At 36.7% G+C, this 13,498-nt stretch overlaps 1 protein-coding gene across 4 annotated transcripts; it reads left to right on the forward strand.

The window, feature by feature from the left end:
- The first annotated feature begins 1,803 nt into the window (after positions 1 to 1,803).
- LOC136848142 (uncharacterized) lies at positions 1,804 to 8,874 on the forward strand. Of its 4 annotated transcripts, none has more exons than XM_067120417.1 (3): positions 1,804 to 2,181; positions 5,954 to 6,137; positions 7,622 to 8,874. In XM_067120417.1, the coding sequence occupies exons 1-3, from the start codon at positions 2,179 to 2,181 to the stop codon at positions 8,398 to 8,400; spliced, it is 966 nt and encodes a 321-aa protein (XP_066976518.1). In that variant the 5' UTR covers positions 1,804 to 2,178; the 3' UTR covers positions 8,401 to 8,874. The 4 variants fall into 4 exon arrangements, with proteins under 4 accessions (XP_066976518.1, XP_066976516.1, XP_066976517.1 ...); XM_067120415.1 differs by having other exon boundaries at positions 1,805 to 2,347; XM_067120416.1 differs by having other exon boundaries at positions 1,807 to 2,347; positions 5,954 to 6,104.
- Positions 8,875 to 13,498: the final 4,624 nt, after the last annotated feature.

Consider the following 13,498-nt stretch of genomic DNA (forward strand, 5'->3'; position numbering starts at 1 on the left):
AATGAAGGCGTGGAACGTTAATTACTGAAATAGAAGAGATAAATGGAATCATTTTAAAACTATCTACCTATCGATTTAAAGGTAAATACATCTTTCTCGAATCACCTGGTTACAAAATATGAACCCAGAAGAGGAATATCTTATCATGTATAGCTTTTTCTTTTTTGCGCTTGAATTTTATCTACTTTTTATTACATAAATTTTTCTGGTTTGCTCACTTTAACCATTACCTTGTACTCTAAATTAAAAGAGCATATTATTCATCTACCTATGTGAATGACTACCAGCTGATTTATGAATATATTTCTTATAATCCTTCAAAAGAGGCATCGTGCTTATCCCATACAAAATGGGAAAAAAGCACGTTAAAAGAAGAAGAATCAGTTACGGCATTACCAGTCTTATTCCTCTTGCAGTTATGGAAAATATAAAATTCCATAATGCATAGATTATCCAGTTTTTCATTTATTGTACTGTGCTCTCTTAATAAGCCAGTTATTACACATCTTAGCAGTAGCCTACGTCTTTGCTGACATAATTTTTTTCTAATTTATATATAAACTATATATAGTTTAGAATTTTAAACTCACAGGAGAAACTGTATGAGTATTTGTCATTATATTTATTCACAAAGCTGTAACGGCATTACCAATAACGTTAATAGCTTGTTTTCCAGTATCCATAACAAGAGTGCTTCTGCTACTTAAAATATATACTGTATATTCTATACACACATATATATATATACATGTATATATGATGATATATATATATATATATATATATATATATAGCCTATATACATATATATATATATATATATATATATATATATATATATATATATACATAGAGAGAGAAGAGAGAGAGATAATTGCCTATGAACCTTTTACTGTTAGGGAAACATAATTAGAAAAACAATTAAAACCTTAAATGAATACAGAGCTAAAGAAATTGTAGCCATGACCTACCTATGAGCCGGCCTTATGCCAGCCAGGGCTCTCCTCTGCAGCGCGGTAAGGTGTTAACGTACTCTGCTCTAGTACGTTCCTCTGGACTCGGTAAACCAGCCTAAACGAGAATTTTACTATATTCTTAAGTCATCTCCTCTTCTGGCGTATACAAACCTAACTAAAAATGCTCAGGCCTTGAGTTAAATCTCAAGTAAGATTGGATTCTTGCGTTTTTAATTGATATTTTCTTATTTGCAATTCTAGGAAATAAGGTCCTATTTGGATTTAAATAAAGTTAATTTTAAAAACACGAGTATATTTTTATGATATGTTGAAGAAATTGATTTCATTAGATTAAACATTGGATTTTCACTTTGAATATTATGTGAAAATTTCGTTAAATGAAAGTCATTAGGCCAATGTTACCTGCAGAACTAAATGAGTACACACAATGATATGAGGAAATAAGACAGGCACACGAAATACTAGGCCAGTTATGTAATGTCTAGATCAACGTTTTATGAACGCTGATCCTCCAGGCACAAATATTCTCAGTTCTGACCAGTGTCTTAGGTACGAATAAAAGTGGCCGGCGTTTTCCCTCTTCGTCCTCTTCATTTTCCCTTGTCGTCTGGCAGGAAGTCCTAACGAGCAAAACGCCAGCAGCTCGGCGTTGTTGGAAGTTTCAAGAAAATGTGAATGGAAGAGACATTATTAAATGATGAAAACGTAATTGACGTTATTTTATGAATGAAATACCTTGATCAAGGTTTCTGGAGTATACTATAATCCTGGGAAAGGAATAAGTGGCAACTGTCAAATATGGTTGCCATGTACAGTCCGTAAATGAACAATCCCGCCAAGCCCTGCCCGAGACCCGAGTAACCGTTGCCTTCAGTTTGTGTGTGTTGGCAGTGTAGAAGTTAACTTAAAGTAATTCTAAGCAAACATGTAGAAAAACAGTTGCCATAGCTTTCCATAATGAAATCTTCAGTGACCATCGATAGAATTGCCTCTGTTGGAAGGAAGCAGTGTTTGTGTTGCGTTTAAATCCTGAACTTACATCCTCTCCCCCTCCCCTACCATAATCATCCTCCCTATACACTTTTCTATATGAGTGTTTCGGAGTACTGAGGTCATTACGCACTGCCCGTCCTAAGTTTACGTGGTGACTCATAGTTACTTCAGTGACACCATTCAACCCGTGGCGTCAGAAATCAAAGTAATGGTAAGTGATGAAAAGTGAGTGAACGTCAGTGAAACTTAAAATGACCAGACGCGCCAGAAGACGAAGAAGGATAAGGCAGAGGAGGCAGAGAAGGGCTAGAGCAAGAAGAAGGGGACATTCCTCGCATTATAGCGAGCCCGTAGATTGCTCTTGTTTTGACCAAATGGTAAGCAGATATCCACACCCCCCCGGCCCCCCTCTCTCTAGTGCCACAGAAAACGACGGTAATCGTCAGCTTAATGTAACCTATTTATGCGCTGAGTCGTTAAAGACACCTTTCGAAGCCGTATTTACCAAATTTAGCATTCTGAATTAATACTGAAAGTTGAGCTCATGGTGTTGGATGCTTGAAACAGTTGGCAAGATGTAGATTCAAAGCAGAATTAAATATATTTGAATCAACAAAGTTAATTTATTTTATTATCGACAGATCGTGTTTACAAGGAGTATTTTAGGGTAATGCATGCAAATGGTAGGTGGACAGTTTGCCATTTAGGAACCTTGGTAGAAAAACTTGAATGTAGTTCCAATGTCTCAGCTACCGTCAACAATGAACTTTTATTATTCTGGTTCTGTGGAGTGTCTCAGCCCAGGTGGGACCTGCACTTTAGTACTATAGCAGAATCCGCCGCTCTTTGCAGCTAAGCCAGCCCACTGCACCCCAGTGTTCGGCTACCTCTCGATAGGGAATGACGTCACACTAATTAACAGTCCATATGATTGCCACTCGAGTACGGATTTGACTCCGTTCGGTAATGCTGAGCTCCGTGCATGAATGATGACACCACCGATTTGGGTAAAACTTTACCGGAGTTGCGCGGCCTGATTCCCGCCAGTCGTCGACCGGGACTGGTTCCTCATACATAAATAGACACACCTTTCCTGTAATGCCAGATCCTGACCTAACTCCAGACCTTACCTGCTTATCCTAACTTAGGGCGAGGTGCCCTGGCCTGGCCGGGGGGCTTCGCCCCCGCTGAAACCCCCCCCCCCACCACCAAAGGCCGTAACCTGTCCCGGTCGGCGACTGGTGGGAATCATGTCAGGCAACTAAAGCAAAGTGTTGCCATTCTGTCTGTGAATCTTTTTTTCTTTTTTGGGTCATGGACAACCTGAATGAACAGGCATCTTGCTTTTTTTTTTTTAAATTGGCGTTGGCCTACATAAGCGATCCTGCATGTGAAATGTTAATATCATTGTGACATAAGGCCTACATATCAAACTTGTATTTTGAGGCAATGACAGGGCATAGGCCTGCACGTAAATTTCATATATTTTTAGGCAATGACAAGACATAGGCCTGCACGTCAGTTTCTTATATTTTGAGGCAATGACAGGGCATAGGACTAAACGTCAATTTCTTATATTTTGAGGCAATTACAAGGCATAGGCCTACACGTCGTATTGTAAATAGTTTTCTCTGTTGGAAATAGAGTAGCTTGTAATTAATATAGTAGCTCCAACCCCACACTATATAATGTATATGAATACGGTGAAAGTTACGCGTATAAGCACGTGCATTTACACATGCATGTGTATGTGCGTCGATGGCCATAGTAAAATAACGCCACATATACTACAGAGAATAAAAGTAAAATTTGTGGGCATGTAGCTGATGGCGCACATAGACCAATCATAGGGCTGTCTCAGCCTTACACACAACACAACTATCGAACCGCTCTCAATGAATTATATTGAAAACATATTTACAAAAGGGATAAAAAATTATATTACTGTGATGAGTAAATATAAGGCTGCTGTGGCAGTTCTATGAAAATGAAGGCTATTGTAGGAAGTCATCATAAGATACATAACGAAAAAATAAAACAATAAATGATGGTTGAAAGAGTTATGCATGAGATGATCCAAACCAGTCTGCGAGTAGCCCATGAATCATTTGATTTTGGGGGCATTTTTGTATAACTTATTGGACAAAAGGATACAGAAGAGTCAGTTAATTCTCTCTCTCTCTCTCTCTCTCTCTCTCTCTCTCTGTTGTTAGGAGAATATTCTAGCGTAGACTATAATCATAAGATCTCGATAACTTTTAATTAAAACTTCTTCTTTCTCTGCATCTTTTCCCACTTCTATGTGGGGTCGATGTTTCTGACAGCTTTCTTCACCTGGCTCGGTCAAACACATCGTCCTCTGACAATTGTTTGTCTCTCAGATATTCTCTAAGTACATCCATCACCTCCGCTTCGGTCTCCCTCTTGCTTTCCCACCAGGCACCCGTATCTGTATCATTCTTCTTCCTACGTCACATGGCCATACCACTGCAGTCTTCTTTTAATTAAAACAAATGACTAAACTTCAACTAACAATGGTAGGCAGTATTTTATGAACATGTCTATGTTTATTCTGTAATGTAAAGTTACCATACAAAATTTTTTCGAAGACACTATAAGCACGATAACAACAACAACAAAAACAAGAATAACCACAACAAGAACCGCAATAAAACGGCTGAATATAAAATAGGCCTATCATCCAAACGTAAAGGCTGCGTAAACCGACAAAAAGACAGAACATTATAGGTCCACTAGAGGATGGGGGGGGGGGAGCCACCTGGGCAGGTGCCCCCCATGAAAAATAATTATAAAATAATAATGAAGATTTAGATAATAACATAAATATAAAAATGGGAAAGAAAAAATCGATTAAAAAATAATATATGTACTGTACTATATATATATATATATATATATATATATATATATATATATATATATATATATATATATATATATATATATATATATATATATATATACATATATATATATATATATATATATATATATATATATATATATATATATATAATATGTGTGTGTATGTGTGTGTGTGTGTAATATGAAAGTTGGTGCCTCCCATGAAATTTTTCTGTATCCCTAGTGTATAGGTCTACGTCATGTTTTTATGATCCTGTTATTTCGAAAGGAGGCAATGCCCTTGAAGAAAATTCTCAGTAAATTATATCCAGTATGACTCGTATAGCCTATCATACTGTAACTTCAAGTTAAACATAGGCCTATTCTGGTTTAGTAGACTGCAGTCACAGTGTCATCCCACCGAATGTGAAAACGATTGCAATGAAATCAATTTTATGACTATTAAAATGTAGTAAAATTTCCTAAAATCAATATGACATCCCAGTCTGCATAGCTCTGAGTCAGTCTTTGTGTTTAGATTTAAAATGGTGAACACGCTTGACAATATCAGACGGTAATTATCATTGTCCTGTGATTCAAGTGCACCGATTCGAACGTAGACATTTCGCGTCACCTCCGTGGACAGGTGAACCTCATTTACGAAAAACAACACTGAAGCATCACGGAACACTCCAGACTTCATTCATATTTTTCTATTTTTTTTTTTTTTTTTTACCATTTTTAGGGAGATGTATATTATGATTTTATTTCAGAGGATAATTTAACGTTTCCTTTTGATAATCAGCAGAACTTACTTTAGTTCGGTAAAACTACCATTGCTATATTAATGAAGATGAAAAGAACCACAGATTAACCAAATTTTCGAAACCATTGCCAACCAATCAGCTTCAGGGAATGGTCGTGACGTAAACAGTGGGCGTGGCTTAGCTGCAAAGAGCGGTGGGTTTTGTTATAGTAAATTCTACATTGCCAATCATGATAACTTTTAGTATTTCTGTTTTCCAATTTGTCAGTAATATTATGATACTTTTTATTTGGCGTAGTATTTGTGATTTTTATAAATCTATTAACCCTTTTCATTTTTTTCTGATCCATAGAATGACAACGCTCCCAGCAGCAGCCGCTCCATAAGGGCGTTCTTCGTTGGAGGCACCGCCTGCACTGCCATCGGAATCGTGTGTTTATTCTCCGAGGATGCGACCGGCGGATTCAAGATCATCGTTGGAGCTGTAAGCTTTTGCGCTGGAGGTAATTCGTGCTGCAGTGCGCTTTCCTTTGCAGGTAGCTCTTGCCGTTTTGTTTTCCTTGGAGGTGGTTCATAAGGCATTGCGAGTTTTCTTTGGAGGTAATCCGTGCTGCTGTGTGCTCTTACTTGGGAGGTAATTTCCACTGTTGTGGCCAGCTGATGCATCTGAGTTCCTTGCCTATAGAGGTCCGCACAAGCTGTTAGGCCTATGTACCTTTTTCTTGGAGGTACTTGAGGCTGTCTAGTGCCATTTTTTGGAGTTAGTTCATGATGGAATTTATCGATTCTTTGTATGTAAGTCATAACAAAGCTGACCCCTCGTTTTGTATGTAGGTCATAGGTCATTCTGGATTGTGGCTCTTCTTTGTGATTTGTTTACATTACACTGTGTATTTTTTTAAGATACTTTTGTTTATGCAGGACCTTTGGAGGCACTTCGTTGTAATTTAACTCCTTTTCATTATACTAACGATTTACCTTTACTATAATAGTACTACTAGTATTAGTGATGATTAAGACTGCAATTACAATATTTTTCATACGGGTAGCTCCAGAATCTGTAAGCCTCGGCAAGTTATTTCTAAAATGAGGTTTTTTCTCCTTCCTGATTATTACTCACCACAGTTGATTAACTACCAGTTACATAATTCTTTGCTCAGGTCAAAATTACACGATGGGAATTAGACGAAAATACCCAAAACCTCCCGACTCTCTCTCTCTCTCTCTCTCTCTCTCTCTCGTACAGAATATAAGTTTCCTAACCACTAGACCACGAGAAGGCACTGTTGTTTCATTTGTTGTTAATCTCGGTATTTCGATATTCATTTCTGTTGTTGTTGCTTCTTATCACTAATAATGTCATAGTAAATTGCTGTACTACTGTTGTTACTTAAAATATTACATGGCCAGTAATAATAATTATACAGTATATTATATTATAAAAATATATTGATGAATGTACTCTTAAAATTTATCATCTAAAGTATCAAACATAATAATAGTTCAAGCCAAGAGGATTTTCCATATTTGTATATATATATATATATATATATATATATATATATATATATACATATATATATATATATATATACAACAAGTATGTATGTATGTATGTATGTATGTATGTATGTATATGAAGTTTAAAAGGTCTATGAAAACTCTTTACACGATAAACCCACGTACGTTGATTGCAACCTGTACTGCTGATCACAAGGTCACACTAGTGATTGAGAATACAAATTGTGAATCGAAATATATGGTTTTGCATAAATAGTGTTTTCATGGGCATTTTAAACTTCGTAAAACTCTAGTCCAAAAGACGTTCACAAACATGCGCACACACACACAATTATATATATATATATATATACTATATATATATATATATATATATATATATATATATATATATATATATATGTATATATGTGTGTGTGTATGTATGCCTGTGTGCGCATATGTCTTACTGTATCCCAGTGTTATACTTATGCGTCTATCCTTTTTATATTCTTTGCAGTCGTCATGCTTGCATGCCTGATAAGGGCTCTGGCTCGCTATAAAAAGGAGGGCGTAGTCTATCGTGGTGGTCTGACTGGCGTCACAGTCGAACAGCCGGGTTCTAGTCATCTGCTTCCGCCAAGCGTTCCACCCCATTCACCTCGCGCCCTACCGCCACCAAGGGTTCCGCCACACTCAACTGAGTTCCTGCACCCGCCAAGAATTCCGCCTCATGCAACTGAGCTGGTACAACTGCCAAGGGTTCCATCTCGCGGGACTGGCATGTTTCTTCCTCTTGCAGGAACTGCTCAGTCTCAAGTGGGTCAAGTCTTTGGATATTATCCTGGTGGTGGTCCTCAGGAGACAGGAGACCTGCCAACACTTATCTGGCAGACTTCGAGGAATCCTTCTCCTGTCAGCTGGCGGACTTCTAGGAACCCTTCTCCTGCTGGTGGGCGGACTTCAAGGAACCCTTCTCCTTTTATCGGGCGGCCCTTGCCAGACCCACCTTCCGACAGGAGTCGACCAACTGTTGAGGGCGGAGATCCTCCACCATACACTTCCGTAGTGAGTGCGAAACCTTGGGAGGACCCTCCCTCGTACCAGGAAGCATCCTCGTGCCTCGTTCCAAGAGTAGATACCGACGGGTCCCCTGCGCCCTCCGCTCCTGATATTTCCATTGTGGTTGAGCAATACTCTTCTACATCCCCTTCTGCATCGGCTGATCCTGTAGGGTCTCCTTCAGACAGTAATCCTAACGAATCGGAACATCCACCTTCAGCGCCTCTTCTCCCTTGACCTCTACGCCCTTGAAATCACAGAACAGTGAAAGTCTTGGTGCTGCGAATTTTCTTAGGCATGCTGTGACGTCACAGGTCAGCGGAACACGTTATGTTATGACGTCCAGTCGCTGTAACAAATGTTATGGTCTTGACTTACAAGTAGTAAATAGGTTACAGAGTATTTTTATTGGAAAGAGGTGAAGTTTCAGAAGTTTAGTTTTCAGTTAAAGTGGCATTTTTGCATCAGTAGTGTTAAGAGGACAAGTGGTAGCTACTGGATATAACAGTTTAATAATTAATTTGAAGTGTGCGTTCATCTTCCTGAAGTAAACAGTTTCAAATATCTTTGTCAGTGAAAGATGGCTGCAGTTTTCGCATTTAATAACTGTAACAGAGTTATATTTATACTTCCATTTTACATTATTTTAGGTAAAAGTACCCTTCTTGAATACTGCCAGGTCAAAATAAATTTGGGTAATCATTTATACAACGAGGCCTTTCTTTAGCCACCACAGACAATTGCTTGAAAAATATTAGGTGAAAATAAAGATATTCATTTTGCTCTTTTCTTGTACCACACTAAATTTATTGTCTCCATCTTATGCTCAGTGATTGGCTCTCTTATCCTCCTGCGAAAGTTATCCAGTCTTTTGCAGGTCTAAGGTTTCATGTCACATCCTGCAATTCTACTCTTGTTTTGGCTATGATTCTCTTCTTCAGTCATCTCCAACGGAAGATTCGCTTGAAACCCTCCATATTTACATGCATCGTCACAGGTATATGTAAAGAACATATCACACTTGAAATGTAAGCTTCCCAACACCATATTCTTTGGAAGCTTGAATTTCAAGTCAATGTCCCCTGTGGGCTTGTTCCATATGAATAGGGCTCTTGTTCTGAATAATAATAATAATAATAATAATCATAATAATAATAATCTTGAAATATTTATAATAGTTCCCATGTTCTTCAGGCAACTTTTATATCCTCTCTCTCTCTCTCTCTCTCTCTCTCTCTCTCTCTCTCTCTCTCTCTCTCTCTCTCTCTCTCTCTCATTTCTCGCTATAATGTGGTTCGGATTCCACAATAAGCTGTAGGTCCCGTTGCTAAGTAACCAATTAGTTCTTAGCCACGTAAAATAAGTCTAATCCTTCGGGCCAGCCCTAGGAGAGCTGTTAATCAGCTCAGTGGTCTGGTAAAACTAAGGTACACTTAACTCTCTCTCACACACACACACACACACACACAAATACATTCATCAAACAATTAATACAATAATACCGTGAAACTACTAATTACTGAAAATAATTAAGAATCGGACAATTGTAAAGCTCTGAAAACCAACCGTCATTATCCTTATGTATGCACGAGAGATCACTCTTGTAAAAGTAATGCTCTAAAATTTAGAAACATTTAATAATACAGCATCAGTAGTTAGAGTCAAAATATTGGTACTACATTTTTAAATGTTTTATTCTTTAATTCAGGAAATCGAATTATGATTCTGAAAAGATTATGGATTGTTGTTCAAAAATAAAAATGGTTATTTGTTGATGCTCCGTAGGGGGTTAGCGCCGTCAGTGCACCTCAAGCGGTGCACTGCAGGCATTACTTAAGGTTCTTTGCCGCGTCTCTTCGGCCCCTAGCTGCAACTCCTTTCATTCCTTTTACTGTACCTCCATTCATAGTCTCTTTGTTCCATCTTGCTATCCACCTTCCCCTAACAATTGTTTCATAGTGCAACTGCGAGGTTTTCCTCCTGTTACACCTTTCAAACCTTTCTGCTGTTGCAACCCTGAATGACCTTCATAAATCCCAGCGCTTGGCCTTTGGCCTAAGTTCTGCATTCCTTCCTTCCTATTTGTTAATGGTGTCCTTGTTAATTAGAGAAGAAATTTGGTTACACTTGCGAAGTGAATCACAAAACTTCCTTTGTTCTGCAGTTAATTAATAAATAATATATTTTTAATTATTATTGTAGGCTTAAGAGTATCCAGACAATTACTCTTATGAGATTATGAAATACGGTCATATGTTCTGATGTCAACAATTTGAGCTGAAATACTTTTTTGAACTGAATAATGCAACATGGTTTACTATTTTTTTTTCTATGTGAATATACGTCCTTCCCTTGTACGAAACAAGAAAACACAAAATTATCATAAAACAAAAAGTTTCTTGAAGAAAAAAATTTTTGAAAGAAGAATTTATTGTGGGATGTGAGTTCAAAAGTATCTGAGCTATAGATTGAGAGATTTTCAAGTCTGTAACATAAATCTCGCCTGTGTGGTAGATACCACTTTTGTCGTATTACTAGTATAATTATAAACAATCGATGTATTTCCGTTATTTTGCACGATGAATGCTATATTTTGCACATTCATTTATTCATTCGAATCCCGTCGGTGCACTAGTTGCAATCCCTTTCATTCCTTTTACTGTACCTCCATTCATACTATCTTCCTTCCGTCTTACTTTCTACCCTCTCCTGACAATTGTTTCTGAGAGCAAGTGCGAGGTTTTCCTCCTGTTACACCTTTCAAACATTTTTTACTCTTAGTTTTCCTTTCAGCGCCGAATGACCTCATAGGTCCCAGTGCTTGGCCTTTGGCCTAGATTTTAGTCCATACCATTCCATATTCATTTGAAGCGTAAAACATGTATTGTAGTTCTACTAGAAAAAAAAAAAAAAAAAAAAATATATATATATATATATATATATATATATATATATATATATATATATATATATATATATATATATATAAATCAGTTTATGATAAGTGAGTATGATGTACCGATTAGAGGAAACAGTTTATTAGTTCTACCAAAACAAAGGAATTGGTGGAGCAGGTGGGCCTGCCCCGGTCGTTTTATCTTCCGACGTACTTCACTTTCTCTTCTGAAAATGAAGTACGTCAGAAAAAAAAAAGAACTCTGGACAGCAATCTTAACACTCTAGTCAATATCCCAGTTAACGAAGGCATTTTTTTTTTTTTACATTTTATTTACGTTAACCTTTCTATCAAAATGTCAGCTAACATTGTTCAACTGTTTCTCTTTTCAGGGTTTTGTTTAGACCGAAAGAACAATATCTTATTTTTTCCTCTCGTTACGTGACCTTTTGTCAAAACATGAAATGAAATCACGGTTCGTCGCCGAACCTTCTCCAAAGTTATATAGAAGCCGTCGGTTGAATCACAAGTTGGACGTACTATGTTTTCAAGAAGGGAAAATAAATTTGCTTTTGCATTTTATTCCTTGGCGTGTTTAACGAAGTGTATTTCTCACCGCTATTACGTTGAAAATAAGAGATAATGAGGATTCATTATCAACATTGCTTCATTATTACAATTCTTGTGGTTCTTATTGACTAATATGTTATTCTTATCGTTTCTAGAATCCAAAAAGTATTGAATTTGAATTTTTAGTGCTCCAGACAACTGAACACACGCACACACACACACACACTATATATATATATATATATATATATATATATATATATATATATATATATATTTTATATATATACAGTATATATGTATTAGCTAAGACACGAATGAACGTTGTGGATCATGTATTTATAATTAAGTGAAATTCTAAGTTAAATTTAAATGCAAAGAAAAATGCTATACATGGCCTACATCAACCTAAAATGTGGAGTATGTTGAACATCTGATAGTGTTATAAGCAAGTACAGAGAGAGAGAGAGAGAGAGAGAGAGAGAGAGAGAGAGAGAGAGAGAGAGAAAGAGAGAGAGAGAGAGAGGATGAAAACTATTCGTCTTGCCTCCGAAAATGTCATGAATGGAAGCACTCATTCCTCTGTACCATGCTTAAGAGATTACAGTGAAACAAGATGTGTAATATCGATTTTTTCCCATTTCATATATATATATATATATATATATATATATATATATATATATATATATATATATATATATATATATATATATATAATGAATGACAAATATGCTTAATAGGAACTGATGATGTGGAAGTTTTCTATATAATGGGTTCATTCACGAGTCACCGTAGAATATGAATTTGGCAGGGACCTATGCCTTGCTTTTCTTAATAAATAAAAAAAAAAAACATGTACAAATACCGGCATTTACTTGAGTCATTTTAAAAAGCCACCATGACCTCGTGTGGTTTTTAAAGTTCCAAGATATTGCGCTGCCGATGGACTCGACGATAAGAGTGCGGTTACTTAGCGTAATGTGTCGTTCTTGTTTGCTCACTCGTTCATTTCTTTGTTTTTGCTCATTGTACGAAAAACAGTCATTGGTTTTTAGTACCTGACGTTCATTCATATGTTAAAAATACCGGACGACTGTTTGCAAAGTTCGAAATAGTGATCATGAGTATATAAACTCAAGATTCGAAAATGTTAGATTCACCATGAGTAAAGTGGCAACTCCTCAACGATGTTGCCATCTAGGAGGAAGGGCACACCCAATATTGACCAGGGTTGACGCCAGAGCGGCACGTTTGGAGTTACATAGCAGAGAGTGTGGGTGACGTCATCTATCTCTCTATCTAATTGAATGGGTACACATCAATAAATATAAACGAGGAATAAAGTTTTTATCATTATAGATTATTTTCATATAATGTAATGTCGAAATAACTGTTGAAAATTACTGATTTTTTTCGCTTCAATATTTACGTTTCATTAGAATAAATACTGTATATTTTGTCATATTTTTCTGTTATCAGTACAATTGACAAAGCATTGTTTGATGAATATTTTATGTACGTTATGGTGTCATTATTTTAATGACTCCATCTAAGAAAGAATCATGAGAGAGAGAGAGAGAGAGAGAGAGAGAGAGAGAGAGAGAGAGAATATGGCCTGTGGAAGTAAATGATATGTAACTACAGATATTGCATTTTTGAGAATTCAAGTGATTTGTTAAGAATTCAGCTCTAGAAAATTATTGCTATGATTGAGAGATTTAAAGTAAATGATTCCATGCAACTACTGTATATGAAGCGATGGGACAAATATATACTGCATTAGCGGTTATGTAACGCGAAAGGACAACACGCGGATCCATTGTGTCAAAAGAGCAGCAATCGGTCTCAGCGGTGAAATTAGGTCTA

Source organism: Macrobrachium rosenbergii, chromosome 18, assembly GCF_040412425.1.
Source record: "Macrobrachium rosenbergii isolate ZJJX-2024 chromosome 18, ASM4041242v1, whole genome shotgun sequence".
Taxonomy (NCBI): Eukaryota; Metazoa; Arthropoda; class Malacostraca; order Decapoda; family Palaemonidae; genus Macrobrachium; species Macrobrachium rosenbergii.

Coding starts and splice junctions, on each gene's coding strand:
- LOC136848142 (XM_067120415.1), top strand. CDS start 2,222: ATGACCAGACGCGCCAGAAGACGAAGAAGGATAAGGCAGAGGAGGCAG. Junction 2,348..5,953: donor GCTCTTGTTTTGACCAAATG/GTAAGCAGATAT, acceptor TCTGATCCATAG/AATGACAACGCTCCCAGCAG. Junction 6,138..7,621: donor CAGTGCGCTTTCCTTTGCAG/GTAGCTCTTGCC, acceptor TATTCTTTGCAG/TCGTCATGCTTGCATGCCTG.